The following is a 20,598-nucleotide window of genomic DNA, read 5'->3' as shown; positions in this document are numbered from 1 at the left end:
TAGTTGAGTGAGTTCTTTTCTTTCTGCTTTTCCTTACTCATCCAGTAAAAAGTCTTCTAACTAGTTTTTGGTATTTTGATTTATGAAAGATTATAACAAGTTCCTTAGAATAGGAAGTGTAGCTCTAAAAATAGATGTAGGTGATGTGGTCATTGCTGGGAATATGTTTCAAGGAATAATTTAAACTTTAGAAAAAGAAGCATGTAGCAATTGATAGTCTTCAAGTGTTTATAAGCAGTAGTACAGTAGTAGTGCTGTGAGCATGATTACTTTTCCTTTTTTTCCTTCAGAGATTAACAGGAAGTACAAGATGCACATATATCAGCTTTAAAGAGGTTTTGAAATGTCACTGTCATCCTAAATGCTTAACAGTGTTTTTAGCATTTATACCATAAATGGATTTTTTGAGTCTGGTATGCTGGTGGGGACATTGTACTATAGTAGTACTTGCTCCTGTCCCAACCTTTATGGGTTAGAAGTGGCAAAGGGTGTACAGAGGGGGGAAGTGCTGTGGTTTGAATTCATACAAAATCAGAAATTAATATTTGTAAATGGAAAACGAATCACATGTACAAAATTTATCCAAAAGGCAAATGGAATAGATCACTGTGAATTTTTGTCACTGTTTAAAATGTATTCCTGAAACCTTGAATAAGCTATGGACCATCTGTCTTTTACAGTCCTAACCAAACAGCCAAACAAATGAAATTAATACTATATAAGGCAAAGCTGTAGAGTTTGCTCTTTTCGTGTTGCCTGGAGTACTTTAAAGCACCTTCTTGTATCTTATTTGTGTATACTAGACAGAAAAACTTCTTAGTTTCTTCTTGATTGATTTCTGTCTGGTGGACTGGGTCTAATTCCCAGCTTCCAGATCTCAGGAAGCACTACTGGAAGCCAGGGTTGCTCATTTACCCCAAGTTGTGGATCTCTGTGTATCTGTTGTGTCTCAACCCATTGACAATGTTACCACATGAATCCTATTGGTCCTTACAGCGCACACTTAAATAATACAGTGAAGAAGAGGAAAGGTTGAATGTTGCTCTGTTCCTTTCTTCCCTGTCTTTTGCCTGCTTCTACATCTGTGAACCCTGAGAACAGAGATTCAGAGGCAGCTTGCCCTGTAATTTTTTTTTCTTTTTGTTTTGTGGCTAGTGGAAGATGCATGTGGTACAATATAATGTTGTGCAACTTCTGGTCATAAAACAGTACAAAAAGGGCAGTAATAGGTTATTTTCCACTGGTGTATTCTAAAGAGATCTTTAAAAAAATGGCTTTGTAACCCTGTCCTTTTCTCTTGTGTACAAAAAAAAGGGGAAAAAGAAAAGTATTCAGTCAATAAGTAAACAGGAAAGTTTTAAATTCTCCTTGTTCTGAAGTTCCTGCTGACTTCATGTTGTGGAAGTAATCGTCTTCAAGTGCAGTGTTGTGTAGTTTGTACAACTTTCTGTTGTCATCTAACATTCATTGTTAAACTGTTCAAAGCCAATACATTGAGAACTGGGGGCTGTTCTATGCAATGAATGGGACTGAGTCCACCATTAGTAAGTTTGTAGATGGCACCAAGTTGGGAGCAGGTGTTGATCTGTTAGAGGGTAGGAGGGCTCTGCAGAGGGACCTTGACAGGCTGGACAGATAGGTGGAGTCCAACACGATGGCATTCAACAAGTCCAAGTGCTGGGTGCTGCACTTTGGTCACAGCAACGCCATGCAGCACTACAGGCTGGGGTCAGAGTGGCTGGAGAGCAGCCAGGCAGAAAGGGACCTGGGAGTAGTGGTTGACAGCTGGCTGAACATGAGCCAGCAGTGTGCCCAGTGTTAGTAAGAGTTTTCTTACCAGATGATTAATTCAACTCCCAGGTTTGTGTTTTATTTGATTTGGGGTTTTTAAAAGCACTGTGCTCTCAAGCACTTGGGACAGACCATTGTCAAGTATTTTATACTGAATTGAAAGACTTAAGTGCTTAGAACCCAGATAAAAATTTTTACTCCCAATTAAACATTTGCTCAGAGTTATGTATTGGTAGTACTTGGATTTTTGAGGTGACCAAGCAAAATTATATGAAATAATCCCAGTTACAGTACAGAAAGATAGGAGGTGCCTTTGTTCTTGCATTTCTTTTGACTGAGGTGTGCTGCCTTAATGCTAACAGTAGGGGGGGGGGGTGGGATTGCCATCTCTGGATCATAACCCTGCCTTTTCTCACCAGATTGTTATTTTCAATACTCACAAAAAGTTCTTTCTGGATTTTATAATCTTTTTGTTTTTTCTCCTTTTTTTTCCCCCCTTCTTGAAAACTCCTTGGAGGAAGTAAAGAAGTAGGCAATGGATGAACAAATACTCTTAAAGAATACTTTAGAAACAAACACTGGTTGTCTCATGCTTTTGATCTAGGTCTTCCTGCTGTGGTTTTTCTGAGAATTGGTGCTGTCCTATTTTGACAGTACTAAATGGAGAAAGTGCTTCATTTCTTTGGCTAATAATCTTGAATGGAGTTAAACGATTCATTCACATGCAAGGGAAATACCACACTCAGAGCTATTACATAGATTGTTACATGTATAATAGCATTTCCCTCCCTATAAGCAGTAGGAGGGAGCTAGAAGTCATAAAAGCAGTAGTTTAGCTCTAGGTTAGGATGGGCTGTATTCCACGTGGAGGATTTTACTAGGCTTTTTACTCTTATAGGGTAGGCTGACTACCTGCTTCTATTTGTACAGGAGTTAAATAATCTGGAAACACTTCATGGGGATTTTCTGAAAGCGGTTTACAACAGGATTGTGTAATAGTCAAAAGCTCCACTTCGCATATGGAAGATAACAGATTGTTAGAGGCAATGTTTTCTTCAGTTCCTTATCTCTTAAAATGATATATCAAGACTTTATGGTGATGAATCTAAAACGGTAGCAGGAAGGTTAAAATGCTTTGGAGTGAAAGGGATTTGATACAGAAGGTATATCTTCCCAGCTTCTGGATTGGTGTTGAGGACTATATATTGTAATAGATTTCTCCAATCTGATTTGAATTTGTATGAAATTGATTAGAGGGGAAAGAAAGTTGCTGTGAATGTCTGCATATAGGAACCTATTTCTAGGCTCTTCTGTGATGCGTGCTCTACTTACGTATTCCAGCAACCTTTGTACTGGCAAGGAAATTTGTGTATGGTCATGGGGTTGATTTTTTTTTTTTTTTTTTTTTAATATAATGTATGCTGATACTCAGAAAAATATAAGGATTGCTTCAATATATCAATAAACCGCTAATAATGCATTAAGAAGATGTAGAGTGGCAGTGTAAATGTGTCAGTCCTGTGTGTGTATCGTGTTGAATGGAAGGAAGTCATCTGATGTAGAGCAAGTGATTCTCTCATCACATTTTACATAGCTTATGATCACCATGGTAGCTGTCACTGAGGCTTATGAAGTGTGGGTGAGCCCTTGAACATTCATCAAATACTAGATGTTTTCAAGTTGAGTGTGAGCAAGCGCCATAAAAATAAGAAGTGCTATACTTCTCAGTCAGACTTCTGAGCCATTCATTATCCATTTGAGGAATGTTTTAAAATGCATGGCTGAATCATTAAAGGCAATAACCTGAGGTCCTTTAATTTGTGGTCTCTGCAGCACTAGAGAAATTCACTGGTTACAGAGTGACTGGTTTCATGAAGTGACTATACTACTCTCAGATGCGATTCAAATGAAGTTAGTGCCTATCCTTTCCTTTCAGAATGATGGACCATAACTATGCATTTATTTACATTTTTTTGTGTGTAGAAAAAAAGTCTTTGGAGTGTCTTTTTTTAGGTTTTCTTTGTAACTTCAGAGGGAAGACAAATACTGGTGAATCTTGTGGCTTTTGTTACTGCGTTTAATTAAAGATAAAATTCTAGTGTCATGACATAAGTGCTGGTCTTAATGACCTCTCTGCCATAAAACACGGGTATCTTAAACCAGCTGTGATTGGGAAAGTCAGAGTACGAACATCTTCCAGCGCTGCATTATGTGGAAGTTAAATAATACTCTAGGTTAAGGAAAAAAAAGGAAAAATGAGGAAAACAAAACCAGAAGCTAATTGCTAAGCTTGAAGTGTCAGTTATACTGGAGTTTGTCTCTGATAATGGTTCAGTTAACTGCAATGACTTAATTGAACCAATACTTGAAATAATCTTGCTTCCTCAAGTGTTAGAATAATCCTTGAAAAAAAATATCTTGCATTCGCCATCTCACCTGCTGTGTTTGGTAGCATGGTACCATGCTAGGGTAAGTGCTTCAGAGTAGCATTAAGTTTGCTGCAGAACAGGGATCCTAGGAGGCAGATCCAATACTCCAAATCACACCGTCTCATAGATTTCAGCTGGGCTTTGTGACAATGCTATATTTTGTGCCAGAAACTGTGGGCTGAAAGCCATTTATATGCTATTACAGTTCCTTGAGTGCTGTAATACCATGCACTGTTTAATCTAGTAACATCTATTAATTGATGTACTTGCCCATATTATGGGGTTGTTGGTACTAAATCTTTATAGTGTCTGAGAATGATCTGCTGTATTTAATTTTGAACTCTTGTAGTATTTTTATCCTTCAAACACTTTCACAATGTCCATTGGAACTCATGATAATCAATATTTGAACAATCTAAACATTTTAGTGGTTTTACATTTTTACCAACTATTTCTGCATTTTAATTAAATTATTTCCTACTTCTGGAGGTTTATGTTCCCATTCTATGGGAGTTGGGGTGAGGATATTCTTTAGTCTAGAGTTGTTACTGGAAATGCTTTCAAGTCCTCCTGATAAGCTTTCTGGTGTACTTTAGTTTCTGGAACACAGTTACATTTGTATTGCTGTCTCTCTTGTACAGGGTGCATGCACATCTGCTGCTGCCTTTTTTCATCAGCTGCTGCTTGAGTTGTTCAAATCATTGCAGCTTTGTGCTTGGTACTGTGTTTAAGTTAACAGTTGTCTGCTGCCAAAAGACTTGTTTCTTTTTTCCCCCCCTACCCCTCAAAATAGTATTTTGACTAAACAGCAGGAAATGTGATGTTCTTGTGCATACATACATAGACAAATGAGGTTGTGACTGTGCATGCTGGACGGCTACGGTTGCAGCTTTCTCTTACAGACTTTAGTTTTGGGATAGTTGTGGCTTCTCCTTCATTGGCAGCTTTTTATGACTTTGTAAAACTGTATCTTTTCTTCCTTGTGACTATTTGAATATGTTTTGGGTTGGGTTTGTTGTGGGTTTTTTTGGTTGGTGGTGGTTTTTGGTTTTGGGTTTGGGTTGTTTTGTGCCAGGAGCTGTATGAGTACACAGGTATTTCTGCTCCAAACCGATGAATGTTCTTTGCATTTGTTCTCCAAAAAATCTCCAGTTTGATTGCTAACCATATCACTCCTTGGAACACAATTATATTGCAGCTATCTCTGCTTCCATTTTGCTTTTACTCCCTGACATTCCCTCCATCTGTGCATAGTCTGCTAATCACATCTACTTGACAATCCAAGTTACTCAACTTCACAATAAGGGTTTCAGTTGTCTCTTCCAGAGCAGTTCTGGTAGTGTCAGTTGGGACACCAAGAAAGCCATACGTCAGTTAAAGTGAGAGAGACTCCAGACTTGTTTAGCTTCCAGAGAGTGACTGGCAGCATAATTGCCAGTGTTCGGAAAATCCTGAATCTCCCTAATGGACATTTCTTTGCAGACAGTATTCAAGGATTGTGCAGCTAATATGAGGGGGGTAGAGGGAGGGGGGGTGTGGTGGAATTCTTTCAAACTTTCTTTTGTTAGAATTTTGACAAATCTTGGAGAAATAGGCAATCACAGGCTGATCTTGTTCTCGTGGCAATGGTGGCTCTGCTCTGATGCCAAGGGTTTTTTTGGTGTTTGTATGTTTATAACTGTTAAGCTGAAATTAGCTAGGAGTTTTGATTTAGTGCAGCAGAGAGTATAATTTAGAAGTATTTAAATTGTTGCTTGGTGGTTTCTTGTTAGCTGTGGAGTTTGGTTCAGGAATTTGTCATCTGATTCTTTGGGGACCCTTATTTGTGATTTCTTTTGGAAGTGAATTTTGCTGCATGATGTGCAGCTCATTCATTTCTGTTTACATTTTTAACTCTGTTGGATTTAACTTTACTAGGAAAGTAGCTCACTGAAAGTATACAATTTAAAATCCTGGTCTTCCAGAAAAAAACTGTCTGTTCTATGCCGTGTATACCTGAATAGATGTATTTTTTGTGATTTCATTTACTTAATATGCCATCAAAGTTTTGGCATTTGTCTCCTGATTTAAGCATATGTGTATACAGATGCACACACACATGCATGTATATGTCTGCTTGTGGCAACACTCATTTGTGAAGTAATTTCTTTCAACCAGTTCAGTTACACTACAGCTGAATTTAGCTTATTGTTCTGAATTCTCATTTTCCAGCTAAATAGATAATAGTGCAGTTTTGCTTCCACAAAAAAGAAATTGCATAATTGAAGTGCTGTTTGATCCTTTTGCAGAGACAGTAGCTTAGCTGGCCTGAGTGCTTTTTAGTGAAAGCTTAATGGGAAAGATTTAGACTATTAATACAGACTTTTGTGTTTGTGAGATTTGGTAAGATTTTTGTTGCTGTCAATTTGGTAAGCAGGCCTAATCTGTCCTGTACTGCACAGTGTGTGGAATTAGAATGAGGTGAGGGCCAGTAGTACTGTTTGGTAAAAATATTTAAGATTAAAAGATGTTTTTCAACCATTAGGTTTTGTAATGTAGTCTGCCTCTACAGAAGAATCACAGAGTAGCCCATAGCTACCATTGACTGAAACTAGCCAGATCAGTGGACTCTTAATGCTTCTGATATTGGTCCAAATACCTAAAATTGTATTCAGAATCAGCTTTTGAAACCAATGAACACTTGCTTGTGTATTTGTGTAATAATGAAATGCAAGTTTGACTTATATTTAAACAAGGTCATAAATTAGCAGAGGTTGCTTGATTTGCTAAATAATCTTGCTTAAGGGTTGGGATTTTTTGCCCAGTCACTAGTGGTGTGCTCCAAGGATCAGTGCTGGGCCCCATGCTCTTTAACATCTTTATTGACTATCTGGATTAGGGCATCGAGTCCATCATCAGTAAATTTGCTGATGACACCAAGCTGGGGGCAGGAGTTGATCTGCTGGAGGGTAGAGAGGCTCTGCAGAGGGACCTCGACAGGCTGCACAGATGGGCAGAGTCCAACGGCATGAGATTGAACACATCCAAGTGCCGGGTTCTGCACATTGGCCACAACAACCCCATGCAGAGCTACAAGCTGGGGTCAGAGTGGCTGGAGAACAGCCAGGCAGAGAGGGACCTGGGGGTGCTGGTCGACGGTAGGCTGAACATGAGCCTGCAGTGTGCCCAGGCAGCCAGGAGGGCCAATGGCATCCTGGCCTGCATCAGGAACAGTGTGGCCAGCAGGAGCAGGGAGGTCATTCTGCCCCTGTACACTGCACTGGTTAGGCCGCACCTCGAGTACTGTGTCCAGTTCTGGGCCCCTCAGTTTAGGAAGGATGTTGACTTGCTGGAACGAGTCCAGAGAAGGGCAACAAAGTTGATGAGGGGCTTGGAACACAAGCCCTATGAGGAGAGGCTGAGGGAGCTGGGGTTGCTTAGCCTGGAGAAGAGGAGACTCAGGGGTGACCTTATTGTTCTCTACAACTACCTTAAGGGAGGTTGTAGACAGGCGGAGGTTGGTCTCTTCTCCCAGGCAGCCAGTACCAGAACAAGAGGACACAGTCTCAGGCTGTGCCAGGGGAGGTTTAGGTTGGATGTTAGGAAGAAGTTCTGTACAGAGAGTGTGATTGCTCATTGGAATGGGCTGCCTGGGGAGGTGGTGGAGTTGCCATCATTGGAGGTGTTCAGGAGAAGACTTGATGGGGTGCTTGGTGCCATGGTTTAGTTGTTTAGGTGGTGTTGGATTGGTTGATGGGTTGGACACGATGATCTTGAAGGTCTCTTCCAATCTGGTTAGGTCCTATTCTATTCTATATCTGGTTTTGGTTGCAGTGACTTCAAGCTGTTGAGATAGATTGTTTATGGTAACAAAAAAAGGATCTTTATAGGAACAATTTTCAAAACTTGTAGGTTGAAAAACGGAATTAAGGGAACATGATAGTGAGAGGCATGAGTTTGAACTGAAAAAAAAAAAAGGATATTTAAACCAAGAGACTGCATGAAAGAATCATATAAAGATGAGTGAACAACTTCTGCTCATACAATTTTTGATGGATTTTTTTTTTTCTTTTTTTGAGTCAAGCCATTTTTGTACCTTGCAGTCACTGGATTTTGTGTGTATTGCTATATCCTGTTTTGCTGATTTTACTCAGCTGTAGTGCAGTTTCACGTGTTTGGAGCCTGCTGTTTCTCCCAGTCTCTAATGCATCCACAATATTTATCAATATATGTGGTTTGGAACTGAAAAGCTTGTGAAGTATCTCATATTAACTCTACAATTTTTTAAACCTTTCAAGAGATGACACGAGTAAGGAAGAAGATGAAGATGAAGAAGAAGCAGAGGAGGAGGAAGAGGAGGAGGAGGAGGAAGAAGACAACAATAACAATGAGGAAGAAGAGTTTGAATGCTATCCACCAGGCATGAAAGTCCAAGTGCGGTATGGAAGAGGGAAAAATCAAAAAATGTATGAAGCTAGTATTAAAGATTCTGACATCGAAGGTGGAGAAGTCCTTTACTTGGTGCACTACTGTGGATGGAATGTGAGGTAACTTGAGTTTTAGTTAGTGATTACTTCATGAATTACTTCTAAAATACACTTGTGTATTTTAAAAACTAAATTAATAGACATCTGGAGCCCTAAACTTTCCGTGTTGGTGGTCTGTGAAGGTCCTTGTGCTGTGTAAAACTGCTAGGTTTTTAACACTATATAAATGCATATACTTAGTTACTTAGAAAATTATCTTAACTTGTTCAAAGAAGGCTTCCTTCATTCCCCATCTTATTTTTTGGATCTCTCCACACAGCAAATGACAGCTCAGTCTTGCGCAAATCCATGCTCCAGCTCTCTTAAGCCAATTTTATCTCATACAGTATTTGAGTAATGCACTTAGCTGAGTCTGTATACACGTGCTTCTCAGTGAAACAGGGAGTACACCAGCAGTATGGTGTTTAACAAGTTCAGAGTGGCAAATAAGTTTGCAGCAAATAATTGCATTCATTCAGACCCAATTTCCACTGTTCCCTACTCCTCCTTCCCCTGTGGCTGGCTCAAGCTTCCAAACATGACTCTTCTTAGCTTAGGGGCTTCTTAGGCTTTTCTTAATATATGTAGGTTTATTTGCTTTTAATTGTTTTTACTATACTATTAATAGAAATAAATGTAATATTTTTGCCGTTTGGAACTTGAAGCATGTTGAAAATGGTAGAGAAAACTAAAGCTTCAGAGTGGATTTTAAGCCAATTACTAAGTCTCCTGCTTTTCCTGTGTTTCAGCTGACCCGCTCGTTGTCCTCAGTTATCATCTTTTAAACTTTATTACTATGTTTCTACATCTCTAAAAAAGAAGACAGGTCTGAGGCATATCTGCTCTATTTTTTAGTTATTTTGTTTCTCTTCTGGCAAGTCTGATGCTCCTGTGACTTTCCTGTTGTCTGGAGGGCAGGAGAAATTTCATTTGTTCAGTGCTAGCAAAAGTCACACAGAAGTATGATACTTTGCTCCATCTCTTGAATATACCTCTTTGCATCTAGGCCTGGTGTTTTCCAGGACCATGTAAACCTCTGCTGAGTAGGAACATCTTAATATTACTGGTTTTGATAACAATCTTCTGTAGAATTTTGGTCTACATATATACTGATCTACAGTTCACATAATCCTCAGACAACATGTGTAAGCATAGTTGGTTATGAATTCAAGACACAAAGGGAGATGAAGCCTGCTCAAGTTGGGATTTGGAATTTAACAAGCATTTCAGTCATTACTGGGGAGAACTTCCTTATGAGTGTAAGTTGCCAACATTTGCATCCTACTTGGTGAGGATGAGCGTGTACCATTCCAAGAGCTTTTTGCCTTAAAAGTCTTGCTTTGGAATTCACATGGAAACAGAAGTTATTTTCCTTTTTAAGCTAGTACGCATGTTATGAGGGGAGATGATCAGAGTTTTATTGAAGTAATACTACTTTAAATAGAAAGAGCTAAATAGTCAACATTGAGCCTTCACCTTGGGGAACCCAGCACCCTGGTTTTCAAAGAGGAATTCAAGATTCCATTTTTTGAACTCTGCATTTTAAACAAATACGTGAATTGATATCAGAGACATTGTTTCTGTGATGAGGATATATTTGATAAGAAAAGCATTTTTAGTAAGTGTGTGCTTATTTGCGAGGGATGGGAGAGTCGTTTGGTCTTTCTGGCAGTGGGACTTGCATTTATATCCTTTGTTTGAAAACAGCCCTCTTAAAGGAGCTGGGAAAATAGGACTTTTTCACTGAAAAAGATAAGTGATTGAGATTTGGCATCGAGGTGGTATGTGGACTCTGCTAAATGTGGCTTAATTTTTTCCAATTCAAGTAAAATTACTTAAGTTTTTTGATCCTGCAGTAAGAATGGGTAAGCCTAAGCTTCAGGCAGCACATAAATGATATTTTAGTGTAGTGAAGACAGGTCTTGTATGATGCAGTAATTTGGTTTGATATTTTACTTACAACCTGGAAAGTAGCTGCTTTGCTTAAATAAGTATCAGTTCCCTCTTCTTCTTCATTGGACCTTACTTGTAGTATTTAGAAGGGATATGTACTGTAACAGTCTAGGTTATGGGATGTACTGAACTGGGATTTTCTCATCATCCCCTTTTGGTCAGTGTGCCATTTAATGGCCTGTTCTTCAAACCCAGAAGTCTGAGCAGGAATAATAATCTTTCTTATCACAAGGTAACTTCAGTTTTGGACCGGGATTCACAATAATTTTGTGCGTGCACACATTTTGGGGTACTTGAAATGGAATTTGGTGAACCTGGTGTTCATCTTTGTTTTGTTTGCTAATTTTAAGCACTCTGGAACCCATAATGCTAACCACTGTAGATTTGTTTCTTTTTTTAAAATAGTAAATAGAAAATACAGGTATGTAATAGGGCATAACAGCATTGTAGAGCTGCAGTACTTCATGCGAAAGGATCGTGTTGTTTGCTCCTGAGATATAGGTGATAACATGTCCCTAATAAATGTAAAGAGTTGTAGCTTTGGGGGGAGCCTGACTTGTAGTGGAAGAGAATGGTGAAATCTCTGCTCTGTTAGAGGCACCTGTTTATGTTACCACATGTTTCTAACAGACCTGTCACCTTGTGGCTTATGTATGCTTTGTATGGAACTAAAACTTCCCTGGGGTCTAGAGTCAGTTCCTTTTGTCATAATTCTAGTTTTCCTCAGCCAGTGCAAAGAAAATTTCATTGCTTGAGGTGAATTTCTTTTGCAGTATGTGCTTAATAATTAAAGACAGAGGATATGTATTCAAAAAGAGTTTGGCTTGTTTAAGTGCCTCTTAAGGTACCATACCACAAGACATGTCATTCTTGAATGTTTTAGCATTTAAACCTGAAACTTTTTGCTTTAAAGATTTCTTTCCGTCTTTCCTAACCTTCCTTCCAAAATCTGAATGTGAAAGTGTTAATTTCCATCTCAACTTGTTGAAGTATTAACAACATGCAGATTTTGTATTTAATAGACAAATGCTGAAATTAAAGGAATGTGAGACCTCTACAACTACCTGAAAAGGTTATAGAAGTGGGGACTGGTCTCTTCTCCCAAGTAGAAAGGGATAGGACAAGAGGAAATGGCCTCAATTTGCACCAGGAGAGATTTAAATTGGATGTTAAACAAAATTCTTCATAGAAAAGGTTTTCAAGCACTGAAGCAACCTGCCCAGGGGAGGAGTGGAGTCGCCATCCCTGGAGGTATTTAAAAGACATGTAGATGCCGCGCTTAGGTGTACGTGGTTAAGTTGTGGATTTAGCAGTGCTGGATTGATGGTTGGACTTGATGATCCTAAAAGTATTTTCCAACCTAAATAATTGTATCATTCTGTGTGTAGCCAAATTTCAGGCTCTTGAGAGTACTGTATGTTGGGGGGGGAGCAAAAAGAAATAAAAAATTAAACTGGAGCCCTCATCTAATATTCCATTATTTTGTGATAAGACTAAGTTTCTTCCTTTGTTTGATTACAGTCATAGAAAACGTTTAGTTCTTCCTTGTTAACAGATGGAGACAGTGTAATGGAACTTCTCACTGAAGCTGCAGTATCAGCCAAGTCTTGCTAGTTGCTTGAGGCCACTTGTCTTCCTGAGAAAGTGGTACATTTGGTAGTATAAAACTAGAGGCTGGAGAATTACACCCCCTTCTGTGTGTCTCCTCTAGTACTTCTGTGGATGATTGATTCTGAGAATACAGTGCAGTTTATTTTAGCTTGCAGTCAGGACATGTGGATGTAATAGAATCAGTGTGTATTATTAGGCATTCTTTGTTTCCTTCCTTCCGATTCAAACCCAACTTTGTTAGGCATTCATTTTAACTAAGGCAGAAAAGCTCTCTTTACTGGCTCATTTTTGTCTTCATTTTGGTAAGGCAAAGGGGATGTTTCCTCTGAAAACATTGCAGGTTTTCATACAAAACCTTATTTTTAAAATAAACAACAATTTCTTATTAAATTGCTTTTCTTTCTTGTCAAAGAAGTCTGTGCAAATACTTTTAGCAACACCTCCCCATCCTGCCTCCTTCCTCTCCACACCCACAAGTGTGGAAGACAGCAATGCGGTAAAAAAAACCCAGGTCTTGTGGAAACATGCTCTTCATGCAATGATGGCTAAAAACTCCTTTCATAATGTTTTGGGGGGGTCGTTTTGTTTGTAAATAGGATGTCTAAAGCACAATCAGTGGTTAAATAAGTTTTCCTGGTTTAATAAGGTGCAGTTCTATAAAGAAAGGCTCTAGTCTGAGTCATACATGACATTCTGGTGTGCTTTACAGCTTTCAGGATGCCTTTTTTGTTGTGCAGTATAGAAGAATTAGTTTAGGATCAGGTTGTCAGCTGTGGCTGGGGATGTATCCCTTTTGCAGGATCTGTTTCAGCCTTGGCTCTCAATTGTCGCAGATTTAGGCAAACAGTATGCATTTGATGTGTGAGTATTGAGAGCAGCAGTGCCATGCAAAGGTGTGAAATGCAGGCATCTGATTCCCTGGAGAAGATAAGAGTTCTGTGATGTTGCGCCTCCTTGTGAGATGTAGCTGCTGTTATGTCAGGAGTGGAGCAGGATGTGCTCCAACCAGGAACTGTGGCTATCACGTATACATTTTCAATTAGTGCTCCTTGAAATGCGAAGTTGTAACCACCACTTATAATATGTAACGTTGTACCCTGTGGTATCTACAGAGACTCTTAAGATTCTTCCCTTCGGTGTGCCCCTATGTGTGTCACCTGTCTCTCCAGCAGGCACTACAGTTACTTTGAATCAGAGACGCATACTTTGCATAGGGGAAGATTGGTTTCTTATTGGAAATGCATAGAATAAATGAATATAAACTCTGTATTATAGCAACATGGTTGAGGCAGAAAAGACAGTCAGAATAGTTGTTTCTCATGTGTACTAGTGCTGTTGTCCTGCATGCATTCAGACCTAATAAAATAATCTTACACGAATTGCAAAGTCTGTTTGGCAGTCTCCTCAGCAATATTGTTTTAGAAAGCATGTCTTTGACTTGAAGAAATACTTCACATAGGGCTGCCCACAGTCTCATGCAATATGGGATTTTTTTGGGGTACTGGAAAGTAACCTGCAGAGTTGTGTTGCAGTTTTGGAGGGGTATCTGAGTCTGTTCACCTCATAGTACAATTGCAGATATACCTGCCAAAATATAGGCAGTCTTGCCATGTTGTATTCTGCATGGTCTGCTGCTGGATTTTGTGATTTTTTTTTTTGCCCTATGAAGGGACAAAACCCCCCTTCCACCCCCTAAATTATTTTTTAATTTATATGTCAGTATTGTGGATGTAATTGATAGTTGTTGCAGAAAAGCAGAATTGGGACTGTATCAACAGACTTATTTATCAAACTGGTGGTCAAGCAAACTCAACTGGAAAGCCAGCATGATTGTGAGTGCATTGTGTTTAGCTCCATCTTGTACTAGTTCTCTGTGTGTGTGGTGTGGGGTTTTCTTTTGGTCTGTGTTTGTTGTTGTTTGTTTGTTTTAAAGTTGTTTTCTTCCCATCTGCTTTCATGCTTACCTAGGGGATCAGAGTTTGCATGGCTGTATATTAAGGCAAAAGTTAAAAGATACTAATTTTTAATTGACCTATTCATTACTCAGTTCTTGAATTCACAGTTTAAGTAGGATAGCAAGTTAAGCTTATTGGGAGACAAAAAAATGTTCAAATTGATTCTTGGCGTTTACTGTACTGTCAAGTACAGTACCATAGTTACAGTATATTCCTACTAGGAATGTACTTTTCTGGTCTTGGATTTGTAGTTAACAAGTCCAGCCTTAGATAGTAAGAGAGCTGTTAATTGTCTTGGTGCTGTTCAGTTTAGTACCATTCTGATACAAACCAGAAACTGAAAACTAATTAAAGTGTTAGTGTTAAGTTAGTGACTCAAAAGCTAATGACTACTGTTAATGATTCCAAATGTCACTTTGCAGACACTCGAGCTTCATAGAGTTTATTTTTAACTGGTCACATTTTATGTAGCTTTAGGAATTATTTTATTGTTCAGGTTTTGCAGTATGTACACAAATGGGAAATCCATACAGAATTGTCATTCTGGTAGTTAGGGTTTTTTCACACTGGTGTGCAAGTGTGAAAGTGGTGTTTGTTCACTCTATGCTGCACAGCAAGAAATCTGTGCATATGGGTAAAACAATGTCAGTCATTTGTACATGAAGAATTGGACTTCAGTTGAAAGTTCACATACTGAAAATTACACAAATGATGTCTTTATTCAAACTCCAATTCAGATTTTATATGGGCAGTAATTTTCTTTGTTTTTTCTTTTTTCATTCATTTTTCTTATGATGTGATTATCTGCATTAATGTGTACACATTTTTTTTTGTGTGTGGTTTTAGGTATGATGAATGGATAAAAGCAGACAAGATAGTGCGACCAGCTGATAAAAATGTACCAAAAATTAAGCATCGAAAGAAAATAAAGGTAGTTTCTCTCCCTTTTCTCCCTTGTTCCCCTCCGTTTTGGTTTAATATGTTCTTAAGTATTTCCCCTTCCCTTTTCTAACCTTTCGATTGGCCTGCAAATGCTTGACAATAAAAGTTACTTCCTAGCCTATTAAAAACTAAAACTTTTTTTCATCAAGATTTTGCTTGTTTCACTTCAGGGTGGGGAGGGGAAGCTTCTACTTCCTTCTTTTCTGTGGTTGTTTTTTTTTTTTTTGTTTTTTTTTTAATGAAATGCAAAAAAATATAGAAAACAAGAAGAATCCATTTTTGTTATCAGTGGTGGGAGCCTGCTCACGAGAACAAAATCTGGGAGCTCTCTGCTGATTCTGGAGAGCAAATGATGGGTAGGCCATGTGTATGTGATTATCCTTTGATTTCATAGCTTTTCTTTCCAAATTAATTATTTTAAAATTGATATTTAGGCTTATTCCTTGGACAGTGGTATGCAAGGATGCTTTTCCTTCTGCCACAGGTGTCAGCCTTCCCAATATCCTCCTCATCCCCACCCAGCACCATGACAAGTCTGGAACCTTTGTGTTCCTACAGCTCATTGTGACATAGTCCTACCTTGCCTCTGCTGAGCTTGGCAACCTGCAGTGCCACTGCTCCTAGAGAACTGGCTGTGTTTGCTTTCCCATTTGTTTCACTGCCGACAAACTCCTGTCTTTGGTATAAATATCTTGGCATGGGAGGTCAAAAGGTATTTGCCATCTTTTTTTAAAAAAGACATCCAAAAAAATGAATTTTTCCTTTGCAGGTTGAATATTTAAGACAACTATAAGCATTGCTTAGTTATAATTATGTTAAGGTGTGTGTTTAAGTGAGGTGAGTTTTCAATCTTTTTTTATTATTATTTTTTTCACATAGAATAAAACTGACAAAGAGAAGGAAGAAAAATACTCTCCTAAAAACTGTAAATTGCGACGTTTGTCAAAACCACCCTTTCACACCAGCACATCACCAGAGACTGGGTCCAAACTTGACAGCACTGAGGCCAAAAACACTGAACAAACTCCAGTTAAATCAATAGAAATTACTTCTGTCATTAATGGGCTACAAGGTATTGTACTTAATCTCTTTCTAATTCTCTTTATGGTTAATTGTAACATCATATTCAGAAATATCCCTCAAACTGAAGCAATATTCAGTTTCTGAAAACAAGTATTGTAGACGTGGTGTATGTTAGCAGGTTTAAGAATTGCATCTGTTGTTTTCCATTCTTTTTTCTTTTTTTGGTGGTGGTGTTTGTTTGATACACAGCAAACTGTTTGTGCTTCTTCTGTTATTTCTGAATTTTTCATTTACATGACTTTTAAGACCTAGGATTCCCATTATTTATTTTTTGTGTGCCTTGTAAAAATTGATTTAGTAAAGCTTGCTTTGAATTTTAAGTGATTTTTTTGAGTGATTTACAAGTGGTTTGAATTCTTGGAACTAGAGGCCAAAATGTATGCTATACATACTTCATTTTTAAAAATGCAAACAACACTGAAAGGGTTAATTTGACTTCTGTCAACTTAGTGAGTTTTGTTGACAGTATTGATCCTCTTCTGTCATTGGCTGTATTATCTTTAAAGAGATGGTGAGTTTTAGTTAGGAATTGAGAATGAGAGAATGGGGGTGAGAAGAGTTTACCTAGCTATGCCAATAAAAATAGAAGAGTTGTATATCAAGGAGTTACTTGTATATTTGATCCAGTTCTCATTGTTCCACCCTGTATCCATATCTCTTGCCATTTAATGGCCTTGTTCATTCCTTCATTATATCTCTGTTCTTTTCTCAGTCCTGCCCCTGAGTTTTCTTACTGTTGTCTTACATTGTTACTGTTCATGTTTCTGTAAGTGTTTCATTGTTGCTTTCACTTTTCCAGGGTGGGTATCAGGTTGGTTTGTTAGAGATTATCCAATGGCTGTTGTAGTTCTTTCCATTTAGACTGTGGATTCTTCAGGGAAAATACTGTCTTTGTTCTGGGCTTTGGAAAGAGGGGAGATAGTGGTAGTATTTGTAATCCATAAGGTATATTTAGTTTTTCTGTTAAGCACATCTTTCAATTTCTGTTGTGGTTAATTATGCAGAAGCTTGTGTTTTATGGACTGATGCACTCTGTGCTTTCTCTGCCTCTTCAGAAATTCCTGGAGATGTACTATCTAATACAGAATTTTTCTAGCTCCTAATCTAGCCATTATATTTTCTGCTAGAACAGGAAATACATTTTTAAAGTCTTCAGGAGGTACCATTTAAAATCTGTGTGTGTTCATATCTTTTCTTTAGTTGCTTTGTTGTGGTTTTTTTGGTTTGTTTGTTTTTGGTTTTTTTTAAAGAATTCTTTGTAAACAGAATCCAGACAAACCTTTCTTGTTTTGCTTTGGTGTTTGGTTTTTTTTTTAATTTATTATTTTATTTATTTATTTTTAATTAGCTTCTGAAAGTTCTGATGATAGTGAGCAGGAAGATGACCAAAGTGCCCCGAACATACATGCTGATGGCAAAGAAGAATCTCAACATGAACCTGTAAGCCAGGATAAAAATGAGCTCTGTCTAAAAGAACAGAGTAGTTCAACCCTTCCAGAAGAAACTAAACCTCTGACAGATGTAGGAGTCCACAAGTCTGGATCCAAGTCTCCTGAAAGATTGAGAAAAGAGTTGGAAGAGCTATCTGAAGATACTGATTCTGATGGAGAGGATGAAGCCACAAAGAAAAGAAAGGATGTAAAAAAGGAGGTAGTGGATAAAACAGCAAAACCACAGGTAAAGCGTGGTAAGCGAAGATACTGTGTTGCAGAGGACTCTTTAAAGACTGTGTCACCTAATAGAAAGGATGAGAAGTCCAAAAACAAAGACTCCCTTAGTTTAGGAAACAGCAGTAACAGTTCATCAGATGAAGATGAGGAAGAAAAATCTAAACTGAAAATCACTTCAACTAAAAAGTATAATGGACTGGAGGAGAAGAGGAAGTCTTTACGGACAAGCGCTTTCTACTCAGGGTTTTCTGAAGTGGGAGAGAAAAGGATAAAGCTTCTAAATAACTCCGACGAAAGACTTCAGAACACCAGAATGAAGGATCGAAAAGATGTCTGGTCAAGTATTCAGGGACAGTGGCCGAAGAAAACGCTGAAGGAGCTGTTTTCGGACTCTGACACTGAAGCTGCTGCCTCCCCTCCACATGCTGCTCCTGAGGATGCTGCAGCAGAGGAGCAGCTTCAGCCTCTTGCAGAAGACGACATTTCCTTGCCTGGGTCTGAACTTGAAAAATCTTTGCCAGCCAGTGTGGACATTAAACCTGTTGAGGAGAAGCCGACTGAAGCAGGTGAAAAGAAAGTTGAATTTCCAAGCAGTGGCAGTAATTCAGTGCTAAATACTCCTCCTACAACTCCTGAATCGCCTTCATCTGTGACCGTAACGGAGTCCAGTAGACATCAGTCCAGTGTCACTGTGTCTGAGACCCTGCCACCAAATCAAGAAGAGATACGAAGCATTAAAAGTGAAACTGATAGCACAATAGAGGTGGACAGTGTTGCAGGGGAGCTGCAAGACCTCCAGTCTGAGGGAAATATTTCTCCAACAGGTTTTGATGCCAGCGTCAGCTCCAGTAGTAGTAATCAACCAGAGCCAGAGCATACTGAAAAAGGTAAAGGACAGGGTAAAAGCTGTCTTCAACTTAACCAGCTCTCATTTTAGCATTGCTAATGTATTTGCATTGTTAGGGTTACACTGCTAGAAGGTTAGTTGTTGGAGGAAGTAGTAGCCTGCTGTCTACTTCAGATGTGTGGAAATGGCATAATCATCTAGCAATGAAAATATAATCTGCCAGATAGTTTCTTGGCCTTTCATTAGGAATTGTGGTGGTTTCAATGAGGAGTAAGAGTGAACTGGAATACGGAATACATTGTTTAAGAAATCTTGATTGTAGCAAGATGGATTCATTTTGAGTACCTTGCTTACAAGTAGAAGATACTGTTTCTTACCCAAAATTTTGATTCTCTGTAAGCTCTTTTTTTGAGGGTAGAAGGCACCAATTATTGCATACACAGACAACCGTTTGAAACTTGTATCTTATGAAGGTGGTGCTTTAAAGAAAGTAAGTCCAGCTGACAATAAACATTGACCTTATCAGCTGTGTTTTGCTTGCAGGTGTGATTTTGCAGATTGAAGTTCCTGTCCTGAGATTGCTAGGAAATAGGGGATAATAAATGATGCCAGCACTTGAGCAAGTGATGTCTGTGTAGTGCTGCCTGCTTTTTAACTGTTTGCAAGGCTGCATCTAAAAGTTTTTCTGTGAAAGTCACTAGCTCTTTTACAGGTCCATCAAAAATACAGCTACTTCCACTTTTCAAGTGTCTTTAAAATTATTAATATAAAGGAAAACCATACATGTCTGAATATAATCTGAGATGACAGAGGTAGTTTCTCATCTCAAGAGATTTCAGTTAATAATTAACTGTATTTTTCTCAAAATGCCTTTAAGGTGTGTTAACTTCACCCCATTCAAATTGTTCTTTTGAAAGAATGCAACAAAATGTGTTTCCTTAAACACAGGAGGGAGTTTGACAAAGGTGAATATGTTGCCCCGGATAAATATGCCTGTGTTGCTTTTTTTAGTTCTAGATGGGTAGGTTTAAAACTTAATTTGATTTTGGTTTTAATTTAAAAGAAATCATTGCCATGTGAAAAAAGTAACATACTATTGCACAATATTTCTTTTACATGCATCAGACTTTAACTTTTCCAATTTTAGAAAACTTGGTTTCTCAATTTAAGTGGTTGAGTTACAGGAGTCAATTTTAATCTGTAAGCCAGGTGGTTGTCAAACATTTGAACAACTCTTAAATCTGCTCTCTTAAACAGGTGATCTTTTATCTTCTTATTCTGCTTTCCCCCTTTGTAGTCACAAATACCAGTAGACTTTTTCTTTGGGCTTTTTGTTTGCCCTCATTTTTTGTTGCCTTGTTTTTTAGCATTATATATATATATATTTAGCATTTTATATATATATATATATATATTTAAAAAAAAACCTTAGATACTTGCATTGGTAGAATTGCTGATTGCAAGTGTTAGTTTCAGGTTTTTTCCTCAGAGCTTCCAAGTGTGACAGGCTGTTTTGAATCTTTTTCACTTCTGGTAGTTTTTGCTAAGTTTTCCAAATAAATGTATTTAACTCATAGTGCTAAAAAAATAAAAATTTGTGTGGTTCAAGGGAGATCCTTATGATGCATGCAGGACAGGCACTTGCAATAACCTTACATGTGTGCTGTAATAAACTTTGCCTTCCATCTTCCTTCACCTCCTCTTATCAATATAAGTGAAAAGCTGAGCTGTAGTAACAATAAACAGAAACAGCTGCATCGTAGTCTACAAACTTAATTTTGAGAATTATTTTTTTTTTTAACTTTGAGAAAA

General features: G+C 38.2%; 1 protein-coding gene across 2 annotated transcripts in view; it reads left to right on the top strand.

The window, feature by feature from the left end:
- The window catches only part of ARID4B (AT-rich interaction domain 4B), an 85,144-nt gene that overhangs the window by 57,990 nt on the left and 6,556 nt on the right, over nt 1-20,598 (top strand). For both annotated transcript variants that reach the window (XM_054162273.1, XM_054162271.1), the window contains exons 17-20: nt 8,498-8,746; nt 15,091-15,175; nt 16,066-16,258; nt 17,618-18,826. In XM_054162273.1, the coding sequence (XP_054018248.1) occupies nt 8,498-8,746; nt 15,091-15,175; nt 16,066-16,258; nt 17,618-18,826 (1,736 nt within the window). The remainder of the gene's footprint in view (nt 1-8,497; nt 8,747-15,090; nt 15,176-16,065; nt 16,259-17,617; nt 18,827-20,598) is intronic.

This window comes from Dryobates pubescens, chromosome 6 (assembly GCF_014839835.1).
Source record: "Dryobates pubescens isolate bDryPub1 chromosome 6, bDryPub1.pri, whole genome shotgun sequence".
Classification (NCBI taxonomy): Eukaryota; Metazoa; Chordata; class Aves; order Piciformes; family Picidae; genus Dryobates; species Dryobates pubescens.
This window is presented reverse-complemented; position numbering and strand designations above follow the sequence as displayed.